The sequence below is a fragment of the Dryas octopetala genome, chromosome 4 (genome assembly GCF_963921425.1).
Source record: "Dryas octopetala chromosome 4, drDryOcto1.1, whole genome shotgun sequence".
In the NCBI taxonomy this organism is placed as follows: Eukaryota; Viridiplantae; Streptophyta; class Magnoliopsida; order Rosales; family Rosaceae; genus Dryas; species Dryas octopetala.
Genome location: NC_141369.1, coordinates 19,778,244 through 19,803,945, shown reverse-complemented (window position 1 = coordinate 19,803,945; position 25,702 = coordinate 19,778,244). Strand labels below are relative to the sequence as shown.

At 36.5% G+C, this 25,702-nt stretch overlaps 2 protein-coding genes across 6 annotated transcripts; one reads left to right on the top strand and one right to left on the bottom strand.

Annotated features, from left to right (window-relative positions):
- Positions 1-560: 560 nt before the first annotated feature.
- On the bottom strand, positions 561-6,188 carry LOC147287820 (WD repeat-containing protein 26 homolog). 3 transcript variants are annotated; one of them, XM_086242523.1, is made up of 5 exons: positions 6,105-6,188; positions 3,581-4,468; positions 2,774-2,875; positions 1,417-2,046; positions 561-931 (listed from the first exon to the last, which is right to left on the bottom strand). In XM_086242523.1, exons 2-5 carry the CDS (start codon positions 4,367-4,369, stop codon positions 716-718), a joined length of 1,737 nt encoding a protein of 578 aa, XP_086098649.1. In that variant the 5' UTR covers positions 4,370-4,468; positions 6,105-6,188; the 3' UTR covers positions 561-715. The 3 variants fall into 3 exon arrangements, with proteins under 3 accessions (XP_086098649.1, XP_086098650.1, XP_086098651.1); XM_086242524.1 differs by lacking the exon at positions 6,105-6,188 and adding an exon at positions 5,687-6,084; XM_086242525.1 differs by lacking the exon at positions 6,105-6,188 and adding an exon at positions 5,756-6,084.
- A 3,830-nt stretch (positions 6,189-10,018) lies between these two features.
- On the top strand, positions 10,019-19,997 carry LOC147287819 (DExH-box ATP-dependent RNA helicase DExH6-like). 3 transcript variants are annotated; one of them, XM_086240535.1, is made up of 15 exons: positions 10,019-10,375; positions 10,581-10,671; positions 10,901-11,213; positions 11,316-11,390; positions 11,630-11,674; positions 13,969-14,059; positions 14,176-14,234; positions 14,788-14,949; positions 15,209-15,261; positions 15,486-15,519; positions 15,636-15,725; positions 15,842-16,846; positions 17,240-18,340; positions 18,464-19,046; positions 19,173-19,997. In XM_086240535.1, exons 1-15 carry the CDS (start codon positions 10,264-10,266, stop codon positions 19,394-19,396), a joined length of 4,038 nt encoding a protein of 1,345 aa, XP_086096661.1. In that variant the 5' UTR covers positions 10,019-10,263; the 3' UTR covers positions 19,397-19,997. The 3 variants fall into 3 exon arrangements, with proteins under 3 accessions (XP_086096661.1, XP_086096662.1, XP_086096660.1); XM_086240536.1 differs by having other exon boundaries at positions 18,464-19,075; positions 19,173-19,352; XM_086240534.1 differs by having other exon boundaries at positions 18,464-19,997.
- Positions 19,998-25,702: the final 5,705 nt, after the last annotated feature.

The window sequence follows — 25,702 nt, the reverse complement described above, 5'->3', positions numbered from 1 at the left end:
GAGTTGGGCAACCTGATAAATACCCACACACTTGGTCAAGATATGCACCCACACACCCTATCTAAATACCATTTGCAAATTTCATAAGAGAATCTAAAGAACTTCATAACAATTTTGACCAAAACCAGTAAACAATTGCGCTGAATGTATCAGAATCCTTTATTATTTGTTGACCAACGGCTGAAATAGATAAAGGGTGTCCCTAATTACCAAAGCTTCATGGTTTACAGGCTTATTTAAACATGAAAAGCAGACAATGAAATAAAGACAGCCATAGCTATATTTTGAGCAGAAACTTGTACCACCAGATTATCCAAGCCTCAAGCCATTCAAATTGGGTAGGCTCCATAGCATTTTCCCTGTATTAAAGTACTTAATTGATAAATGCACAAGTCCTAGTAGCTAGCTTTTCAAGCAGATTGCCTTAGCATTGAACCAAATATCTGATCAAATCCCATATTCAGAGCATGTTACCTAAGATCGCGTAACCAATTGTCCAAGTCACCTTTCTCATGCACAAAAGTTTGAAAATTGATTTAAAATAAAAGTAATCAAAGTGCTAAAAATGAAATAGTAGATTTATTATAGATACTTGCTGCACAATCCACTTGCTTGTTTGACATGAATGTCTGATTTTGACGATGATAAGGTATTTACACAAATGCAATGGTCAGAGAAAGAAATTATAACCAGCGATTTGCTTTTCAAGTCTTTTTCAAGTTCCCCCATTGCAATAATGGATGCCATTGCTGTGTGCATCCCTGTGTTTCACTTTTAGCTCATTTAGGCCCCATATCCGAATTGTACGGTCATCGCTGGCTGAGGCTAACATGTGTGGGTTTGTTGGATTCCAGCTGACACAATTAACAGCTCCAGAATGACCTGGCAATGCCTCTATGAGCTCCCCTGAGCTTCTATGCCATACATAAACCTGCAAAGTGAAACCCATCTCTTAGCACTATTAGCACACAGAAAGGAAAATGGCAAGTGAATGATCACTTTCTTTTGCAAATTATCTATGAGTCTGTTACTCATGCACAATTGATCACATTGATTTCAATGTACAGTGACAGTCGACGACGATCCACAACATTCCGCAAATCCACGAATGTGTATATACACACACACATATATATTGTCAACACAACAGAATAAAAATAAATGTATGCCTCTCTCTCTCTCTCTCACACACACACACACACACAAGCACCCTGAGATTGCCAACAGAAGACATAACTAATTACAAATTTACATATGTAACATGCATATCTGCCTCCTAAATGATCTGTCCAGACAAAGTAAATACGAGCAAAAAGAATGTGTGCATCCCAAAAATAATGCTTTAACATTAGTCTTCCATTTTTTCTTATTAACTAGAAGCAAAAGGACTAAGAATTATGCAACAAAATTCTTTACCTGTGAATCCTCACTACCACTAGCAATGAAAGCTTGTTCAAGTCCACCAAAACAAGACCTGATGACAAATCGGGTGCGTTTGTGGCCTTTGTACTTGGCAACAAGCTTGATTTCACCTTCTATGTTCCAAAGATGGATTTCTTGGTTCAGAAGATTAACCAACAAGAACTTATTATCTCTTGATAAAGAAAAAGAAGTTATAGTTTGATCCTCTTCAATTGACATCTCAACTTTGGCCTCCCTGTCAAGTAGTAATATAGCATTATCTCTACAAGTACTTATTATTTGCTTCCCATCACTAGTTATCTCCAAATCCGAGATTCTTAAAGTTCGTTGCCCTTTCCAACACTCCAACTCTTTCCCATCTAACTCCCACATGCAGATACTCTTGTCACTGACACCAGAGAATATCCATTTCCCATTTGGAAACCATCCACAGGACACCAGACCAAGACCAGGTTTTTCATAAACATGGAGGCATTCACCAGAAGTAACATCCCAACGCCTGACAGCCTCCTCCACTCCACAGGTGAGGAGCTCATTGTCATCAGGACTCCATGAGACAGAGGAAACAGGTTTCTGGTGACCAGATAGTCTATGCTTTAAAGAAACCTCGCCATTCACATTAACCTTAAGAAAAAAAAATGAAAGATTAGGGTATAAAACTTCTTCAGATGATAGGATCCAAATGAAAGAACACAGGCATCGCATAACATTAAATTAGAATAACACTATGAGGTCCCCAACCTAACACCTGTTTTCTCTTAAATGTTTTGTATTGCAACAATATAGCAATAGGTAAGTATTGGTCCAACTGTCAACCAGGCATGCACATGGGATTGTCAGTTCCAAACTGGCTCAGAACAAGTAGCCTGAGCTGTATCTTACTTTGGGCTGGGCTGGGCTGTGCTCAGACATAATTTAGATTTGAGTTCAGATAGAAATTGGGCATGCAAGCTCAGCCAATCAAAAGTTTCGTGACAATTGATCGAATTTGATATGAATTCCTTGTTATTTTCTTCTTACTTCTGCAGGACTTCTCCATGTTTTCAATTTATTTAAATCAGGGCGCCACATAATGAGATTATATATAAGATATCTCATGAAAAAATAGCAACAGAGAAAGCAACAGTATCAACAGAGATGGAACTCCAACATGCGAACTGCAATACAAACAGTAGATGTGAAGAAGAGAAGGAAGCAGCAATAATTTATGGATTTATATCAAAGATAACCATTTACAGATGCACACAGATACATTAATAGAAATCAAATTTTAACCCATTGAGTAAACAATGAAAAAAGGGTGGAAGCAAACAAAAGATTAAGAGATAGTTCCACATAGTATTAATGTTACCTCCCATATGATTGCTGATCGATCACTTGATGATGAAGCTAAGTATTTCCCATTGTGTGAAAATTGCAGAAACCAGACTTCGTCACTGTGTGCTTGTAATATCTGTAAAAAATAAAAAAATGAAAGTGACAAGAAATATTTAGAATAAAGATCCAACTAATATGTAAGAATCAAATTCAAAGTAGCATTTATAAAAGGAAGAGTGGGTAAACCATATAAGGTTAATAACATATCTACAACAAAAGCATAATAAAGAGTAAATATCAGAGGTAGTCCACCACGAGAGAGATTAAACAATTGTCACCGACATAGCAAATTAACAAAACAAATCATGGACCCAGAAGAGATAAGTGATGGATTTAAACTATATGAGATGGCAAGAATGTTGAACAACAGAAAAAGAAAGTCAAGCTAATAAAAATGGAATCAGGCATAGATTAAGCTCAACAAGACCTTGGGAAATCATTGACAAACATGAATTCAGACAAAAGGATGCACACTCAAGAAGGATGCTTGGAAATGGCAAAGCCATTCTCAATGCACCTGTCAGAAAGTGCAGTGTTAGTGCTAAATATAACAGCAAACATGTAAAGGCAAATAACAAAAGGAATATGATACAATGTCAACAAAGCTCAATATGTGATGAAATTAACTTAACTTCAACAATTAAAGATGAGATTACTCATATAATAATAAATGAAGAAAAAGATTTTCATACAGCATATTATACAAGACCGGGTAATTAAACTCAATATGAGCAAAAAGCTCTATATCTTACAACCATTAATCAGAAAATCTTTATCCAACCTGTAATGTTTGAGAAGGAATCTGATCTCTCCCGCACCGATGATCAGTGTACAAGGACATTTCCTCATCCAATGAGTTGTGAAAGATGCAAGCATCACGTTGTAAGACAAGGGCCTGCTCAACTAAATGTTCCAACCGTCTTTCAAGTAGCATAACTGTTGGGGGAAGCAGTTTCTGCAAATCCTCCAGCAACTTTGCCCGAGACTTGGCCCTTGCAATGTTTTGACCAGGAGACCCAACAAATGAAGGAGAAACTATGCAGGAAGAAAGCTCACGGACTCTACTACCATTAATGCAGAGTGGTACAATCCCAGTCCTCAATGTCTTCAATGCATCCATGTCTTTTTCCTCATCTAAAAGTTCAAGAAACTTCTGCTCCAATATCAGAAAGGAGGCTGATTTAGCAATGTTTTCATCCAACAGACCAATTTTGTGCAATGTGATGACACTTTCATCCCAATTGCCATCCAGAATTTGCTGCATAAATAGATTTACCACAGAAGAGTGCAAAGGTATCCCTGACTCTTCCTCCAGATGAGCACCACTTTTCTTATAGCCAAGAGAATATAGCGCCTTAGCTATTAGTCGGACAAATTCCACCCTCTTTATAACTCCTTTTGAACCAATAACCTCTTCGTCCCCTTCAGATGGTAGGGGCCGAGCCATCAAGTCTCTTGAAGAGCCAGCTACAGGCTCTGCAATAGATGAACCGTTAGAAAGACCTCTCAATTCTCCAGGGGATAATTTCATGCGTTTTGAGGCTGGTTCTTCATCTCCCACACCTCCCATGAAATGTACACCTCAGCCCATATATTACTACAATGGTAGAAAAACAAGAAGGCGGATATATTCAAAGAGCCACCAAGTCAGTCACAAGAAAACAGATTCCTGCATAATAGTAATACAGTATAAAATGGTAGTCAATTTCTGAAAGATTGAACATACGAGGAAAAGAACAATATAGGTTATATTAAATCACAACAAAGCAAGCAAAACATAAATTCAACTGCTAAAATCAAGTTCTTTATAATTGTAGGCCAAATGTGCTCTATTGTCTTTTTATGGGGCAAATATACTTTATTATTGTTATTCTAAGATTGAAATGTGGTAAGTCTAAATATGCATCTTAGTTTTCACATTTGCATTTTACATATAGGTAAAGGACGAAGTCTATCAATCACATCCTCCAACCACTAAGTCGAGTCCACAAAAGTAAGAACCAGATCATACAAAATCTACCAAGATTCAAGTGAAACAAAAAGGGGGTGTTGGATTATAATTCAACTAAAGCTAAATTCTAAAAGTAAATCAGGCTACAGTTTCAGCATTTGCCGACTGAATCAAGACTGGAGATGGATGAGTAATAATTTTAGTTCATGATGGAAATCCATTCTGATATCCACAATAAATCTGGACAAAAGGAACCAATCTTTCAAAGTGACTAACTTAAGCAAAGGTCACGAATGAAACAGCATCACTCAACAAAAATAATCACAAGATGAAATTAAGAAGAAGAAAATGCCCTTCTGCACATAGCATTAAAAATAGCTGTACAAAATTGATTGTAACTAGAAGCAGTATAAATGTTTTACCACAAATGACTGCAAATTTAAATTTCAGAAAGTCAATTCAATGACTTCAAGGTTGAGAGACTCCAACCATTTAATTAAACAAAAGTGTCATATGTTAAGACCAAAGAAGTCATTAAATGAATGATCCACATTCTAGGATCGAAAATGTACATCAATCATCATATTATTGATACCCTGAATCATGAAGAGCTTAATAAAAACACACTAAACTAATGATATGACCATTTAAGGAAACAAAATCAGTCTGATATCAGTACAAAATAAGCTCAAGAAAAGGATAAGAAATGTCTTTAACGCCTAAATATGAATTCTTGGAGATAATAAATTAATGCCCACATCAGAAACAATCAAAAGTGGGTAATCCAACTATACTAAGCAATCATAACAAATCAAAACATGAAATCTGGCCCCGAAAAAAATAATAATAAATATATGAATACATAAAAACCATTCTCAATTGAACAACAAACCAAAAACCCAAAACACAAACATTCAGCAAGAAATGAGAACCAACCAAGAGCACAGAAGCCATCATCAGATTAGCCCAAATTTAGAGGTAATAAATCAGCAAAATCTACAATACCCAGAGAGCGATTTGCTTTGGGAAACCGATTCCGATCAAAAGGAAATGAACCCAACACAGGAACAGGTTGAGAATTCAACAATCAATAATGGGTATATAGAAGAACAGGAGACCAAAGCATCCAAAACAAGCACTTGCTTTTTCTCATTTGTCGGCACATTGGAAGTAATATAGGTAGGCAAGCACCAGATTGAAGTGATAATATGAGAAAATTTTGTGAATTGCAAAATGAACAAAAGAAACAAAAAAATAGCAGATTGCAAATTACAAATTACAATCAATGCCCAATGGGGGTTATGTATTTGGGTAGGTTAATATATTTTCAAGGAATGAATAAAGTATCAGGTACCTTTGTCGTATAACAACACACAGTTTCTCTTTTGCGTGGAGGAAACCAACTCGATGAGGTTATATAGAGAGAGAGAGAGAGATGAGTCTTGTAAGTTCTACTTAGCCTTCACAATACACAAAGGCTTGCCTAACTAGACATTTGCTGGTTTGCTAGGCCACAGCTCAATTTTGGGCCAAGGTCCACCGACTTGCTGTAATTTGGGCCAAGCTTTGGTTAGTATGTAGTATGTACACAACATTTAGATATTACACATTAAATATTTGATAATATATTCTTCTTCTTTTTTGCCCATTTTATATTTCTTGTGTTTTGATGGAATATCTATATACATATATGATATTTTGCAAATATTTCATTTTTATGTATTGTTGATCCCATATTGATCGAGCAGAACTACACATCGTAGAAATGAAAACAACGAGAATTGAATGAGTTTCGGATCATTGTTTGCGTAGACATGGACTAAAAAAAGGGCAAAAAAGACTAAAAACGTGTCCATAAACCCAAAAGGTCTAATAGATGGAGCGATACCCAAAGAACCAAGGCCCAATTACGGGCTTGGCTAACAATGGGCCAAGATTGGGGAGGCTTGGAGACCAAGAAAAGCGAGGCTAGGCCTAGCCTCAGGTTAGACACGGGTTGTAGCCTGTGATGAACCATAGGTTGATATTCATGGATATGAGCGCTCGATATCATAGAGGCGCAAGGCTTGAGTAGACCTTGGTGCAGTGAACGTGCATGTAAGGCTAACGATAGCTTAGTTTCATTACTAATGGAAGGCCCAAGCCCAATGATCTAGGCTTATAGCTTAGTTGTAGGGGGGTCTCGGAGGCCTACACCCAGGGGACACCCTAGGAGGGAGGTGCTCTAAAGATGGTCCGGTATCGGTGTCGGCCCAGGATTGCACCTGGTGACCTATGGGGTCTCAGGTGGTAAGGTCCATAGGCTACTAGGGTGGAGTGGATGTGCTTATTGACTAAAAAGGCCCAACTTGCATGAGAGTTAACCTATAAGAGAGTGACGAGGTGATTGACATATGTCATGACGTAGAGGTCAAAGGTTAGGTTTGCGTGACGAATTTTACGCATCAACATGTATTTTTCATTCATAATTTTCATCAGCAAATGGTATCAATATCTCGATATTTGTCCATTAGATATTCAATATTAATAAGAATGTTAATACTTGCAGCTACTTAATATGGTTCATACTTCCCGTACAAACTCCTTGTGTTGTGTCAAGCAACTTTAATTCAAGTTACTTTTCATCTATTAATAGAACGATATCCTTTAAGAATCAAGGATTGTAATGGGCTATAAGCACAAATTTTGGCATAAGATCTCCCTTGAAGATGATCTCTTATATATTTATATGAGTTCCCATTTCATATAATGTAAAGGTACATAACACCATTGCTCCAAGTCTTAGCCTATGAAAGTTAACTTACTCTAAATTAGTGTGACAAAATAGTATGTACAAGACATCAAAACTAGACTACCTGACCTTACCTATGTAATTGATGACCAATCATCAAGTCAGGCCGATCAAACTAGGGTTAGGAATTGAGACCGAAAATACCAAAACCATATCGTTCCATACCATTCCGTATAGTTGGATCTCGTTCCGTTTTTCTGTTTTCAAAACCTGTATCGGTCCCATATTGTACCGAACCCAAACGAGATGAGATCGGTCCTGAAAGTTCAATACCAAAATGGTCCCGTATCGTACCGATTAATTAAAATTTCATCAAAAAAATTATTTATTTCATTTTAATAGGCCCAAATAACACTAAGCCCAATTCAATTTTTAACTTTTCACCCAAAACCCAACCTATAGTCCCACACTCGTGACTCCCAAATCCCAATTTCCCAAAGGACCCAGAGGACAACCCCAGCCTTCACTTTCTTTTTCTTCCTTCTCTCTCCAACCTGTGACAAGTTCCCAGAATCCCAACCCTCACTTTCTTTCCTTCTATCTTCCTTTCTCTTCCTTCTCTCTTCCTTCTGATCACTTCCTCCATCTCTTTCTTCTCAGCTCTCACTTCCTCCATCTCTCTCTCTCTCATGACCAGCACGATCCACCTAGCCAGGCGGCCACCCAACCACCTCCAGCTCGCACCCAACCCAGCCCAGTCACCCACCTCGCCATCCGGCCACTTTCCCAGCGACCCAAGGCCACCTCTTTTTCTTCTTCTTTTCGTTTGGGACTGGGTTGGTTCAAGACGAGACAGTACCAAAGCTCCAAAACGCCCACCCCATCCTGTACCAATCCCGAACCCAAAGCATAAGATGAGAACGGGATGTGGTTAGTCCCGTCCCCTCCTCCGGTCGTCCCATGCCCACCCCTAGATTAAACGGATCACGGTTGATGTTAACTCAATTGTGAAAGTGGATTGGATAATTGATTAAAATTAAGATAGAGTTCATAATACGATTCCCTTCAATATAACAACGACAAAAACGGATCACGGCCCTACTCACGGCTGAAGGTCATGGGCTGATTTTAAATCAAATATTAAGTAAATGCAAGAAGTTAAATTTCGTTTTTGGGGGGTATGAAAATTTTAACACGAGTTCGTCACTTTTTCGTCCAGTTTGTCGAAATTATCAAAATCTGGCGAAATTTAGCGAAATTTTGCTCACAGAAGTTTTCTCCTTGCTGGTGTGTGATCAGACCACCGTTCCTTCCAGATCTGGGCAACCAAGAGAGGGAAGGAGATCGGGGAGGGAAAGGAGAATGATGATGAGATCGGGGAAGAGAATGAGGAACTGAGGAAGACTAGAAGAGATCGAGGGAGGGAGAGGGATGAGAGAGAAGAGAGCGATTGGGATTGGGAGGCCGGAGAGAGAAGAAAGCGATTGGCAGAGAAAAATGAGAGGGAAGAACTTCTTGGCAAGAACATGAAATTTCTCAGTTTTGGATGCGGCTGGCTGCGACTGGGAGAGAGATAAATGAAAGGGAAGAAGAAAGTGAAGTGGAAGCCATAAAGGAAAGAAAAAAAAAGACAAAAGGAAAGAAAAGAAAAAAAAAAAGAAAAAAAAAAGAAAAGTAGAAAGTCACGACTCACGGGCAAAAGTGGAAGCCAGGAAGGAAAGAAAAAAAAAAAAAAGAGAAAAGGAAAGAAAAGAAAAAAAAAAGAAAAAAAAAAGAAAAGAAAAAAAAAGAAAAGAAAAAAAGAGAAAAAAAAAAAAAAAAAAAGGTTAAGGGTTGATTAGGGTTTGAGGTCTTTGGGTAGTTAGAAAGAAAAAAAAAGGATTTGGGGTTTTGTTTGATTCTTTTGAGATTTCGTTTAGTTATCTTTAAACCTTAAATCATAATACACTTTTATATAAAAAATAATTTAAAAAATACTTTAAAGGGTATAAATCCTAATATCTTATATCATATCTTAAAGAATATATAGTATATAGGGTTTAATATAATATTATGGCATATGAAGTATAAGGTTTAGTGTATAGATTATAGAGTATAAAAAATATACTAATTTTATTTATTCATTATACTAATTTTATTTAACAGTATTTGCTTCCAACAGACATTATATTCATCACATATCACATGAAAACTACCATATAATTTGGTTTCTTCAATGTTTTTTTATCAATGTAGTAGATAATATGGTAAATAAACATATAGTAAAGTTTTATTCAAAATTTTTCGTATTTTGATAGCAATTTTCGTCGTTTTCGTTTAATTTTTGTCGAAATTTAAAAATCTTTGAAATTTTTGTCGAAATTTTTTTGAAACCGAAATTTTATTCCTTGAGTAAATGTTTAAATAAAAAAAAAAGTAATTATCTAAGCTAAAAATGAAATAAATATATTAAAAAAAAGTGGGTTTGGAGAGTGTAAAGAGAAATAAGGGTTAGCGTCCAGCCCACCGCCTAAATACGCAAAGCATCAAAAGTATATTCGAAGGGCAAAAGGGCAGAAACCACAACCAAGTTAAGAAACACACAGCAGAAGAACTGAAGGTGGTTACGCATAGCAAACGCCAACCTTCGACAACTCCCGTCACTTATTGTCCTTCTTCTTCTTCTTCAAGGCTTTGGATTTCTCTGCGCGCCAAAAAGCCAGACTCAGATTCATAATTTAACGAACAGAAGCAGCAAAACAAAACCAGAAAGGGAGGAAGAGAGCCAGACAGAGCAAGCAAAATGACAAAGAAGAAGAAAGGAGGCGGCAAACAGCAAAACCCTAGTGTTGCAGAAGCCGCAAGGATCCGAATCATTCGACAGCTCGGTAACTTCCGGGCCTCCGATGATGGAGGTAAAGTATTTGAATAAAGTCCTCTGTTAAACTGCGTGTAAATGAATTTTCATGATTGAATGTGATTTGAATTCCTGTTGGTTTCCATTATTGGGCTTTTGATGTGAATTGGAAAAGACCCAGTTTTTAATTTGATTGAAATTAATTAGATATGGGTGATTTTTTATTTTTTTTTACATTGGTTCTTTTATAAATCTTCTTGCAGTGTACACATTCAAGGCTGATCTGTCGAACCATGAACGTGCTTTAGTGCATGAACATTGCAGGAAAATGGGTATGACGTCCAAGAGTAAAGGGTGAGTGCTGGTACCTTGTGTCTGCACTTTTTGTGACTGTGACAAAATGCAGTTTATTTATTTATTGTTTATCTTTTGTTTTTTTTTTTTTTTTTTTGGAATTCAAGAGCAGTTTACATGATGCCATATATCTGGGGGAAAGAAAGAGAAAAGCTTCAGTTTTCTTATCTGCAGAGTTGGGTTTTGTTACTTTTTTTTTTAACTGATAATGAACATGAACTTTGGGTAGGCGTGGGAAGCAACGGTGCGTTTCTGTTTTCAAACGTAAAAAGAAGGCGACAACCAATGATGGTTTGCCAAATATCACTCCTCTGACATTTTCTGAAGGCACACAAGAAGTTTTGAGGGACCTGTTCATGCGTTACCCACCCGATGATGAAGCAGAAGCCAAAGAAATGTCTGCGAAAATTAGTGAAAAGACTGAGAAAGTCAATCGGAAGAAAGACAGTATGTTTTGCAAACCTTGCATGGACAAGGCAGAAATTGCAAAGAAAGTGCAATCACTTGCTTCTAGAATGAAGAAATCCACTAACTTGATAAAGGTATTTCTGAGTTAACTAATGCTGTGACAATTCTTACACTAAAAGTTATAGGTTTTGCAAAATAGTAGTTGCGCTAAGGTTTCTGTTATCTTATGCATGCAGATTACTGAAGCGAGGTCTAAGCTTCCAATTGCATCCTACAGGGATGTCATTACGTCAACAGTTGAATCTCACCAGGTTAATTTAGAACTTCACTTCATGTGTGCTTGAAAAGTTATTAGCTTGTTATTATGCATATATGATTCTTGAAATTCTGTGGTATAAGTTAGATACATGCTATGTCCTTATCTCAGAATGGCCGGGTCCGTTGCTGGTTACTTGAAACTCTGTTTTGCCTTCTTTTTTGAACTGTGGTTCAGATTGAATGGATTTCCAGCACAACTGGGACTTATTGTTTGTTCCGTGTTTAAAAGCAGGTAGTTCTTGTATCTGGTGAGACTGGCTGCGGAAAGACCACACAGGTTACTATTTCTTTGCTTTGTCTTCTTTATGGTACATTTATCTTAACTTGTCTGTAACCTCTGTTTCAAAAGAAGTCCATTTCATTTATTTTGTTATTCTTTTTAGTCCGCTCACACAAACTTCTTTGTGTGTTTTTAATTTTATCCACGATATGCAATGAAGTGGTTAACTGTTGTAGAGCTGGTCCTTTAGTTTTTAGTATGGTTGACATTGAAATAAATCCAGGACTTTGCAAAATGAACAGGTGCAATTTTCTGATCAGTGTGGAACATTGAAATTATTATGCTGAAGAAGTAAAAATCTATGTAAAGCTTGATAAGCTATGATGTTTTATTGACTTATCACCATTTTTAGAGTGCATCTGAGCAGCTCTTGCAAGAAAACCCTATTTGGTTGGTTAGCTGATCATATTATAAGGAGATTTATATTATTTGGTCATTTGACCTTGGAGGCTGGTTTGGTTGGTTTAGAAAACTTAAGAAACATGAACAACAACACTGTTAGATAACTATTTCATGCTGAACTTGTTAATCTATAAATAATGAGAAAGTAGGAATACAGAGTTGTGGGTTGGATGGTTGGTGCATGATAGGTTGAAATCCGAGGTGCCTCAATTTCATCATCTGGTACATTAAGCTAAACCCAATTGATTTTTCTTATGAAGTGTTGAGCCTAAATCTAGCACATATTTACTTGTTTGACCTAGATTTGCAAAGGACTATTCTTATCAAAAGAACTTTGCAAAGGACTTAGATCCTTATATTCCCTTTATGTGTGTGTGAAGGGCATGATCAAGGCCATGTGCCTCATCAGGAGGATGCCTTGATCAAACCTGTTGGTGATGTGGGGATGGCCCCATTAATGATCCCTAGAAGGGATTAATTTGATACTACTTATTAGACATAATTTGAAGGGCTTTAGTTGTAAGAAGCAAATTCATAACTGAGGATATTTTCCGCTTATATCCTTTCTACTGTTAAGTGATGTTTCTTGAAGATGGAGGATCAAGCTTACACTAACTGGGTATTGAATCATTTGCTTTTCAAAGGTTGATGTTTCTATATGAGAGGTGTTTCTCCTTCAATATTTTGGTGTGAACCTTCTTTTTGTTAGCTTTTTATCAATGTGGTCAAGCGTCAATATGGTAACAAGAGTTGGGATTTAAGAACTACTGATTGTGATTTGTTAGGCTTGAGGTGTGTACATTAATTATTAGGGGGCAACAATTGGATATAAATCATGTTGAGTGACTGTTGTAGCCAACTCAATGTTCACACATGTTGACTCATGTCACTTCTGAATGGACATTGAGCCTTCAATTGCTTTGTTTAAGACAAAATTACTCGGATGTTCAGAAAGGTTTTTTTTGGTGTTTTCCAAGACGTGGCCGTAATATGAAATAAGTGTGAGCCAGTAGGGGTTACTTGCTTGTTAGAACTGTGGGGAGATTTTTTATAATCTAAAGGTTGTAGGTTAAGTAGGATGAAAATGTACTTTTTATGTTTGAAAAGTAGGATAAATGTACTGAATATAATAAAAATTACAATAGGACTTACGAACAGGGACACTTTAACATTTACAGCGTAGAGACTTCTAAATCATGATTCTTATATTGAGGTGATATTTTGTTAACGTGACATGCCAATGATAAGTAGAATTAGAGTTTGATGGATAAAGTGAAGAAGTATATGTGGGGTGTTCTATGATCTTTTATGATCATGGAGCACCTAGTAAGTTGCATGGAAATGATTGCCTATACTTTTGACATATTTTCGTTGACTTTTACCAATAAAAAACCTGCCCCAGTAGCAAAATTGGTACATTTACTTTGCAAACTTTTATACTGATCCCCATGTGGTTTGGAGTAACAACTTTAACAAGATTATGAGTGTTTTTTTAGTGAGAAGTATTTAATGGATAAAAGACGGAGAGATGTGGAGCATCGAGACTTTAATTTATCTTGCTTGTTTGAGTGCATGTGGTTTCAAGAGTGCAGTAACCATTGTTGTAAATGGGAGTTGTGTATTTTAATCAGTTTTTGATAGTCATGTGAATTTTTTTGTTTTGCTTTTTATGATAAGCTTCAGTAGTTACTAGTTAGCTTGTGTTGATCAGTCACCGAGGACATATATGACATGCTTTTGACATTTCTTGATGTTTCTTTTTTGCCTATAACTAGTTTTGCTGCTTAAAATAGCAGAAAAATAATCCTTTAATAAAGGTAATTATTATTATTATTAATTTCTGTAATTATGTTTGAAATTGTTTTTTTTTTCTTTTTAATATGATTCAGGTCCCACAATTTCTTTTGGACCATATGTGGGGTAAGGGTAAGGCATGTAAAATAGTGTGTACTCAACCTCGACGTATCTCAGCCACATCAGGTTTACACTCTTCGTTCGGCATAAAATACTTTTAGTTCCTCTTTAGTTAACATTTTCTTTTCTCTTCTCATCAAAAGCTGTACAAAATTTTCAACTCTTGGTATTTTTGTGTTCAGTTGCTGAGAGAATCTCTTATGAAAGAGGAGAAAGTGTTGGAGAGAATATTGGATACAAGGTAATGTTGCTCCTGAGTTGTCTTGATGTATTAGTTTGTCTTTTATCTTATGAACAGTCATTTCGTCATACACTGTTAGAAAAAGGAGAATTTTAAGTGACTGCTTCATATTAAATTTAGTTATATGCACCATGCATGACTGTCATTAGGGAAGAAGACGCTCTTGAGTTTTGCAAGTCAGTACTCTGTAACCTGAGAAATTTGAAAAATTTATTTTTATTGGGAAAAAAGAAAAGACTGTTCAATTTTACAACTAATGTGTAGTAATTATTCTGGACATTTTTGTTGGAAGCTTTTGACTGGTCTGATTTTCAAAAATGTAAATTGGTATATTGGTTGCAGTTACGTGGTGGTGTCATTTTCAGTTGTCATATGAAGTATATTCTCGGGCTTTGCTAAAGCGAACCAGGAAAATTCAAGATTTTGTTGCTTGTGATTATATATTTATGTATGGAAGTCATGTGCATGGTCTTTTGGATTCCAAGTCCTATGTATCTTGGCCATAGTATTTTTGGACTACATGTAATTAACTTATATTTTTCGGGAATGCTAGATACGGTTGGAAACTAAAGGTGGCAGGCACTCATCAATTGTGTTCTGCACAAATGGGATTCTATTGAGGATGCTAGTTTCCAGAGGTGCTGCTAGATCAAAAACAGATGCATCAAATAAAGCAACCAAGCAAGATCTCTCTGACATAACTCACATCATTGTGGTACTTGTTCTTTCTTCATGTGGATTCTTTAATTTCTTTCTGGAATGTGTATTAGGAACATATTCCAGTTATTGGATTATACAGCTGGAATGTTCATGTTTGCATTCATTTGTGGAAGTTCTTTATCTGCTAGATGTATGTTGTAGAATCTACAGTTTACACATATGCTCTCAGTTCTCATACAAAAAGAATATGCTTTCAGTTCTTTGTTTTTGTTGCTATCGATTGCAATGGCAATGACCAATTGTTCCCTCTGTAGGATGAAATTCATGAAAGGGATCGCCACTCTGATTTCATGCTGGCAATAATGAGGTATACTACATATTGATTTATCATCAATAAGTTGTTTGCTTGTGTAATATACAAGTAAAGAATGAAGTGAATTATATTTTGAGTGGAAGTGTTACCGTGTGTTGTAATTCATTAGTGATGTAAATGACCTGTCAGTATGCACAGAACTCTTGCAAAGTTATCAATTCGGAACTTTTTAATCTGATTTTTGTTTATTTCTCGGATTTTGTGTGACTAATGTGCAGAGACATGCTTTCTTCGCACCCTCATCTACATCTGGTTAGTTTAAACACATCTTCTGTTTTTGTCATTCTTAGAATATTAGTGCGTTTCCCTTTTTGGAGCTTATATTGATCACTAATCTGTGGTCTATTTCATGATACTTGTTATAACAGATATTGATGAGTGCGACAGTTGATGTTGAACGGTTTTCACAATATTTTGGTGGCTGCCCGGTTATCCGAGTCCCTGGGTTCACTTATCCTGTATAACTCTGCCTTGGATAGTGATTTGTCAATTTCTCTTAAATAGATAGTTATTTGCCAATTTGTTTATCTTACAGTTCTTTCATTTTAAATTTTTGGTATTATTCTTTTATCAGGTCAAAACTTTCTATTTGGAGGATGTACTTACAATCTTGAAATCTGTAGAAAATAATCACCTTGATGATACTGCATTGGGTGCCCCAACTGAAGACCTGGACTTAACAGAGGAACATAAGCTTGCTTTGGATGAATCTATTAATTTGGCTTGGTCAAATGATGAATTTGATCCCCTTCTAGAATTGGTTTCTACAGGAGGAACCTGTAAACTCTTTAATTACCAGCATTCTTTAACCGGACTTACGCCGTTAATGGTGTTTTCTGGAAAGGGTAGAGCCGGAGAGGTTTGCATGCTGCTATCTTTTGGTGCAGACTTCCAATTACAGGCCAAGGATGGAACAACTGCATTGGAGTTGGCTGAACGGCAAGACCAGCGAGAAACTGCTGAGATACTGAAAGTGCATATAGAAAGTGCTCTTTCTAACTCCACAGAAGAACAAAAGTTACTTGATAAATATCTCCAGTATTTCAATCCTGAAAATATTGATGTTGTTCTTATAGAGCAATTATTAAGGAAAATTTGTAGCGATTCAGAAGATGGAGCTGTCCTTGTTTTCCTTCCAGGGTGGGATGATATAAATAAAACCCGGGAGAGATTACTCATGAATCCATATTTCAGAGATTCTTCTAAGTTTGTGATAATAGCTCTACATTCTATGGTTCCATCTGTTGAGCAACAGAAGGTCTTCAAACGGCCCCCTCTTGGTTGCCGAAAAATTGTTCTTTCAACCAATATTGCTGAAACTGCCGTCACCATTGATGATGTCGTTTATGTTATAGACAGTGGTCGGATGAAGGAAAAAAATTATGATCCTTATAATAATGTATCAACTCTTCAATCTTCTTGGGTGTCAAAGGCGAGTGCCAAGCAGCGGCAGGGGCGTGCAGGCCGTTGTCAGCCTGGAATCTGTTATCATCTTTATTCTAAAGTTCGAGCAGCTGCATTGCCAGACTTTCAGGTGCCTGAGATTCAGAGAATGCCAATTGAGGAGCTTTGTCTGCAGGTATGCCTTTCTATTCATCCCATAAACCCCTTTGAATCATAGCATAGAGTGCATCAGTGTTTTTGTATTGCATTGTCTATCTGGATTCTCATTTCCTGGGATCATACATTCTTATATCTGATCAGTCGAAAGTTTAGTTTAGGTTTGAGAAGAAATAAAATTTTTCCAAAAGAAATAAATGACCGTGTCACTGTTAATGCGAAAAATTTTCAATTATGAGTTACCGTGCCCGCCCCCCCCTCCCCAAAAAAAAAATAACAATGCACAAACTATGTTTTTTAACTTTGGACTTGAAAGTAAAATGGTCGATTGCGTGATTTTCGAATATAATGAGATTTTTGCGATGCATTAAAGGTTTACGAGACTTCGTTTCTCATTGTTTCTAATTGACAGGTGAAGTTGCTTGATCCAGATTGTAAAGTAGAAGATTTCTTGCGCAAGACATTGGATCCTCCAGTTTCCGAGACCATACGCAATGCAATTGTTGTTCTTCAAGATATTGGGGCTTTGTCCCTTGATGAGAGACTTACAGAACTTGGGGAGAAGCTAGGTTCTCTTCCCGTTCATCCATTGACAAGCAAGATGCTTTTCTTTGCCATACTAATGAACTGTCTTGACCCAGCTTTGACTCTGGCATGTGCTGCTGACTACAAGGATCCATTTGCCCTTCCTATGTTACCGGATGAAAAGAAGAAAGCTAATGCTGCTAAATTCGAACTTGCTTCATTGTATGGTGGGCATAGTGATCAGCTAGCAGTCATAGCAGCATTTGACTGCTGGAAGACCGCAAAAGAAACGGGTAAAGAGAGAAAGTTCTGTTCTAAATACTTTGTGTCTTCAACTACCATGCATATGCTATCTGGTATGCGCAAGCAGCTCCAAACAGAGCTAGTTCGGCTTGGTTTAATTCCGGAGGATGTGTCAAGATGTAGCTTGAATGCACGCGACCCAGGTATACTCCGAGCTGTCCTTGTGGCTGGTTTGTATCCAATGGTGGGGAGATTGCTTCCTCCTCTCAAGAATGGGAAACGATCTATTGTAGAGACTGCTAATGGTGGTAAAGTTCGTTTGCACACTCACTCTATCAATACGAAGTTATCATTCAAGACAAATGATGATGATCGTCCATTGATTGTTTATGATGAGATAACCCGTGGGGATGGGGGTATGAACATACGGAACTGTACTGTTGTTGGGCCGCTTCCGTTATTATTGCTTTCAACAGAAATTGCTGTTGCTCCAACCAATAATGACGATGATGATGATGACAATGATGAGGGGAGTGATGTGGATGACAATGGGGATGGAAGTGATGAAGATGAAATGGAGATAGATGGTAAGTCAGGTGGACAACATGAGGAGAAGATTATGTCATCTCCTGATAATTCAGTCATAGTAATAGTGGATCGGTGGCTTTATTTTGGGTCGAAAGCTCTTGATGTTGCTCAGATCTACTGCTTGAGAGAACGTTTATCTAGAGCAATCTTATTCAGTGTACTTCCTTTGTTCCTACTTATACAGCTAATTTTGAATTGCAATTTGCAGTAATGCACAAATTTATATCCTGGAACACTGAAAATCACCCTTTTGTCTAATTCTATGTTTAATGTTTTGTAGGTTACACATCCAAGGAAAGTTTTGCCTCCTGGTCTTGGGGCCTCTGTTTATGCTATAGCCTGTGTTCTATCTTATGATGGTCAGTCTGGGATCTCATTGCCAAAGGAATCTTTGGATTCACCAACTTCAGTGGTAAATGCAAACGAGACTGACAAGTCTGTGCCAGGGACGAGAGGGATGGACCAGAATCAAGACTGCTCCTTCCTCAAATCACTTATGAGCCATAACACACAAGCAACACACTTTCTCAGACCATGTGAGAGGCATGAAACACCACTTATGAGCCATGATGCACACCAAACACACCTCAGACAACGAGAGATGCATGAAACAACACTTATGAGCCATGAGGCCCATGACAGAGTCCAACTAAACCAGCACTCCATCAAATCACATGTGAGGTATGATAGACGCCAGTACTTTCCTCATCAGCATGATAGACGCCAGTACTTTCCTTATCAGCATGATACTGGGTTACCTGCCTTTAATGGAGCAGCAAATTTGAGTGATCCATTAAGTTGCAGTGTTCCCCCACCACTTGATTCGGCTGTCATGGACACACACCAAAAGCCTCCATCACAAGGTACTAGTTTACCTGCTGTTAATGGTCCGGTAAGTTTTTATTTGATAGGACCACTAAGTAATAATGTCTGGCCACCACTTGATTCGGCTTCCATGAACACTTACCAAAATCCTCCTCCATCACAAGGTACTAGGCTGCCTGCTAATGGAACGGCAAAGTTGAGTTACCCATTAAGTCACAGTGTCCGCCCACCACTTGATCCAGCTCTCTTGAACACACGCCAGACACCTCCAACACAAGGTCCAAATTTAGTTGGTTATGGTGTAGGCAGTTATGGACCATATGGTCCAAGAGGAGATTCACTCAAGAGGAAGAAGCGTAGGAATGGGGCTGGGGCAGGGGCTGGATAATGATGATTATTCCTGTGATCTAACTGTATTTTGTAAGCCAGTAGATGGGAGTAAGCTGGTTGTGTAGGAAGAGGCCAGACTGGGTATAGCGGATTCAACCGATGCAATCATATGATGACATGTATATGAGAAGTTGAATCTACGAGATTGCCAACCATTTCAGATTCCCATTACTGTCATTAGGCCCATGTTTTGAATTCTGCAAATTTTTTAGGAAGAGGAATCTGACTTCAACATCAACATAATAGTTTCCTAAACTTCCCGAAGTTTATCCTCTAGGAATTTCTTATCTGGGCTGCAGCGAAAGGCAGAGAAGTCACATTAATGAAGAAGGTATCCAAGGAATGCATCTGAATTCTAACTTCTGATTTTGTTGCTGTCTCAAGGCCAATGAAACTATTTATCTTTGGTTTTAGAAAGAAGTTTGATATACTAGTTGAATTCGGACATCATAGATGCTAGTTGAATATATATATCAGTAACAGAGTCGATGAAAAATCTAGGCTCATGTTTGCAAAAGTAAAGGTTGCTAGCTGTATTTTCCGATAAACAACTTCTTGATCGGATGTACTATTGCCCCCCCCCCCCCCAATGATTGGCGATTCCTACACAAGTTCTTAATCACATCAATGAACGGCAGCTTCATTTTTCCCCTAAAAAGTCAAATGAATTTCTTAATTTTTGGAAATGGTTCTTGTTTAATTTCGAAGTCAGGGTCCACTTGGGAGATTTCTGGGTATATAAAGAATGTAAGACACAGCATTGAAAGAACTGAACCTGAACTAAAGACAATAAAATAAGAAAAATACCAAAAGGATTATATTGTTTGGCCACATTAACTGATTATATAAATATAATATTATAATGACATGATGTCATGAATTGTCTTAACCGTCCACATGGATATGTAAACTTAGTAAATCACCTACTAAAATTTTGCAATACAATAATTCACATTTCTCATTCTTCATGGTTTTCATATGAATAGAACTATATGTAAACGTAGTAGCTGTTTGATCTCTCCTCTTCATTTTTTGCTTTCCACCCTCTCCCATGATTCCCAACTGAATAAAATTATATGTACCATCTTAACTGACTACTTAGTACATCATCTCCTTAATGGAGGTGTAAACTGAGATTTATATGTATAAACCCTATATAAATGGATTTTAACTGTATTAAAAGGATCCTTCATTATGTGGTATAAGGTGAGATACTAGAAATAGCATTGCTCTTCCTATCTAACATTAATTCCTTATGATTCTTATCTTTCTAGCTAGCTTTCTTTAGGAGACATGGGAAGTTTGGTTGTTTTTATGGTTAAATACAAAAATGGTTCACGAATTTTACACTGATTCTCAATTTGGTTCACTAATTATAAAAAATATCAATTTGATCCATGAATTTTTCACGTTGTACCAAAGCAGTACAAACGTTAACTTCTATATGAAAATTAACGGAATTGATCACATGAAAATGTGATGAACAGACTGAAATGCTCATGAAAATATGGTCAATTGTTGTGCACATAACAATTTTCCGTTACATTTTTTGTTGAAAATTAACGTTTTTATTGTTTTGGTACAACTTAAAAAGTTTGTGGACCAAATTAACACTTTTTATTGTTAGTAAATCAAATTGAGATTAATTATAAAGTTTATAAACCAATTTTTTATTTAACCCTTGTTCTTATCTTGCTCTTTCAATGGTAAATTGGTAACAACGTCAAACACTACTTAAAAACAAGTAAACCATATGCAACAGCAAGTCAGCAACCTTATCTCTAAAAGCTTGTCCCATTATACACCCAGTGAGCATATATAATAAAAACAAGAACCCAATTACTCAAACATGCATTATTTTCAGAGTCTCACAGAGCACTGAATCATAGTAATATGGCAAAAGACGAAAAGGGTAGAGTTCCAATGTTAATAGCAATGAAAGGCCACCCAGGCACTGGCAAAAGCACCTTAGCCCACGCTTTAGCCTCAGCCCTCCAAATCCCTCTCATCGACAAAGACGACGTACGCGACTCCACCTTAACCCTTCAACAACGCTTTCAACTCCAAGCCGCCCAAATTTCTTCCCTGCTCAACGACATGTCGTACGACGCCACCTGGCGAATCGCCTCCACCCAGCTCAGCCTCGGCCTCAGCGTTGTCGTGGACTCGCCGCTCTCCCGTAGGGCCCACCTCGACCGCCTCGTCCAATTAGCGGCGTGCAGCGGGGCCCGCGTTTTGGTAGTGGAGTGTAAGCCGAATGACGAGGCCGAGTGGCGCCGAAGGCTGGAGCGGCGCGCCGATAAAGAGGACAGCTGGCACAAGCCACGCACGTGGGGACACGTGGAGACGCTTTTGGAAGGGTATGGCGGGTGCACGGAATATGATGTGGACGGTGTCCCCAAGATGACGGTGGATACTACAGCGGCTGTCGGAGTTGATGAGCTTGTATCCAGTGTTCTCCAGTTTATTGAACTTCACAAGGGTTGTCCAATGAGATCTGAACACGTTGGAATAAATTGTATGGAATCAATGAATGAATGAATTTTGACAATTTTCCTTTAGAAATAGCAGCTGGCCTTTTTTTAGAAAAAACAATTTTCTATTGCTCACAAAAAATATATATAATTTTCTATTTGAGCATACATGTGAAAATTTTCCAGTGGCCTACATAAAAGGCGTTTAACTTAAGGATGGTTGACTTTCAGAATGAGTATGAGGTTTTATTCTCATTTATTTTTGGCTTAATTATCGATTTACCACCCAAAACTGTAACTCATTCCCACTTTACCACCTGAAAGTTTTTTTGTCCCAGATTACCACCTGTAACTTACATCCGTGTCCCATTTTACCTTGTTCCGTCAACAATTCCGTTAATGCTGACGATCTGGCCGTTAATGCTGACGTGGCGCGCTAGATGTGCGCCACGTGTCACATCTTTTTTAATTTTTTTCGCATTTTTTAATTTTTTAATTTTTTATTTTTATAAACTTTGAAAATTAATTAAAAATAGCTCCGAACTCAGAAAAATACAAAAAAAATTCCTACGGACTCGTCTTGACTAGCACTAATTTACTATAAGGTTAAATTACCAATTTGCCCACTAAAAATTTTCAAAAAAATTAGAAAGTCCAAATTTATTTCTAAAAAATTAAAATAAACTTTCCTCTATTAAATAAATTCTAGAAAAAATTCTAGAATTTTCGTAAACTCTTGGACAAATTCTCAAAAATATTTTGAAAAATTACCAAAAGCTTGTTTTAGAGAATTATTTCGAGACTTTACAGAAATTTTAGAATTTTTCTAGAATTTATTTTATAGAGAATTTTATTTTTCTCTAAGACCGAGAGGTCTTTTGGGTAGCAAGTGTTCACGAGAAAGGTATTGTTAGTTTTTAGAAGACTAACGGTGCAGACCTCATATTTTTTGGAGTTCGGGAGATTATTCTATGAATTTTCAAAGAGTCTAGAGTATTTTAATTTTCTAGAAATAAATTTGGACTTTCCAAATTTTTTGGAAATTTTTAGAAAGAAAATTGGCATTTTGACCCCATAGTAAATTAGTACTAGTTAAGACAAGTCGGTAGGAATTTTCCGTGTATTTTTCTAAGTTCGGAGCTATTTTTAATTAATTTTCAAAGTTTATAAAAATAGAAAAATCAAAAAAATCAAAAAATACAAAAAAGATGTGACACGTGGCGCACATCCAGCGCGCCACGTCAGCATTAACGGAATTGTTGACGGAACAAGGTAAAATGGGACACGGATGTAAGTTATAGGTGGTAATCTGGATCGAAAAAACTTTCAGGTGGTAAAGTGGGAATGAGTTACAATTTTGGGTGGTAAATCGATAATTAAGCCTTTATTTTTTTACCAATATTCTCATGTTTACACTGAATGTATGCAGAACTGTAAAAATGCCTTATATTGAACATGAGAATGAAAAATCGATAAAATGAGAATTTGAAACCTTGGAACTTTGATTTGTCATTCTTATTTTTTAATAATATGGTCTTTAATGACCAAATTACTCTACTTATAAATAATTTTAAACATAATGAAAAAAGGGAAATTATTGAGAACCGAACATATAAATTTGGGTTAAATACAAAAATGGTGCACAAACTTTACAATGAGTCTCAATTTAATCCACTAACTATAAAAAGTGTCAATTTGGTCCACAAACTTTCCAAGTTGTACCAAAGTAGTACAAATGCTAACTTTTATCAGAAAATTAACGAAATTGGTCATATGAAAATGTGATGAACGGATGAAAATGCCTCTGAAAATGTGGTCACTTGCTGTGCACATGACCAATTTTCATTAAATTTTTCGATGAAAGTTAACGTTTGTACTGCTTTGATACAACTTACAAAGTTCGTGTACCAAATTGACACTTTTTATAGATAGTGAACCAAATTGAGATTCACTGTAAAGTTCGTGAACCATTTTTGTATTTAACCCTAAAAATTTCTACTACTGTACAAATTAAACATAAAATAAAAATAGAAGTTTACCAGAAAGATTCTTCTTTATCGATGGTGGATTTTATTTTGTATTTTGATGCATTCATTTTGTATCTTGATATATTAACATTTGTACCGTGGTGTATGGTCGGAGTTTTGAACTCATGACCTACTCTCATAAAAAGGGATTGAGTGATATCCACTAGATTAAATAATCATTGATATTTATTTTTTACAATATTAATATATTCATTTTGTACTTTGAAATATTAATTTGTACCTTTAGGCATTTCATTTTATATCTTGTTGTATTACCATTTATATTCATCCTTTATTACACTAGGCATGTTTGGTACATCATATTAGACTCTGGATAGGATTAAATAGTCTATGTCAGTTGTTTGGTGTCAATTTATATTATTTAATTACTTGACTATGTAAACCGAACTGGGCTTTTAATACTCTCCTTACCTGACTAACTAAGGCCCCGTTTGGGATTGTTATGGATGACCCAAAAGCTACTGTGGATGACAATTTTCAATCACGCACAACAGCTTTGATGTTTGGTAAAAAAATGAAAAAGTGATTTGCCCCACAATTCTCAACTCCCCACAGCAAAAATATAAAGCAAGTTTGTAGGTGCTTTTGAAAGCTGCAGTGAATCACATCAACAATGAAATTTTTTTTACCCATAATACCCTCATTTTAGTAATTATAAATAGTCACAGCAGTTTTACATTACAATTTACCAAACACCTTCATACTGCTTTTTGTACTCACAGCACTTTAGAAAATATGGTTTACCAAACATTCAACTGTTTTACTTCACAGCTGACTTTACTTCACAGTTGTTTTTTCTCACAGAAATCTCAAACTAAGCCTAATACAACCCACACACTTAGGATTAGATAATACACACTTAATTATAAAAAATTGAGAAAACAAAAACACGCTGAAAATCAACAGACGTTCTTTTCATCTTCTTTTCCATAGGGTTCTTCTCTGCTATCTTCTCCACAGATTATTCTCTTCACTCTTCTCCAGGTATCCATCTCTCACTCTCTCACTCTCTCTCTCTCTCTATCTATATCATACTCTCTCCAATATGCTTCTTCTCTCTTCATCTTTACTTTCTTTATATATTTCCTCTTTTATACATGGTGTCTGATTATTTTTTTTTATCCTTTATTTTAGATTTATTCAATAGATCTTTTTATTACTTTTTTTTGGGAATTAGGTTAAGATTTTTTCTTTAAAGTTTTGCTTGGGCAGTGTTTTTCTTCAATTTCCACTAAGTTATTAAAAAATAAAAATAAAATAGTGTGATCTACTATCCGACGGAGTACTAAGCACAGTATAACTTAGTCAGACTGTTTATCCAGAACAGTACTAAACGCCTGATAATATTATGAATAAACAGTCAGTACTCTCTGGAACAGAGTAATACTATCCGATAGAAATTAATTAGTACAGTCCGACGTACCAAACGAGCTAACTATCAATGCCACGTACCCTTTGGGAATACATTTTTACAAATAAATAAATAATTCATATGTAAATTGTAAAGTAATGATGTTTTAAACTTTCTTCAATTAACTATAAAACTTTTACACATTATTACGACTTTAATTTGAATAGTACAATTAGTGGGAACCATGATTGGTTAATTTGGTTTGATCATTCATCAAACGACCCAAGTCGGAGTCAAACTCAGCTGTAGCCAAGGCAAAGGACCCAGAAGACTGGAGGAGGGAGATCCTTGTCCAACAGTGTCACACCGTAGTCTGTAGAATATAAATTAATTTCCTTTTCGATAACATAAATTATTCTTAATAAATATTA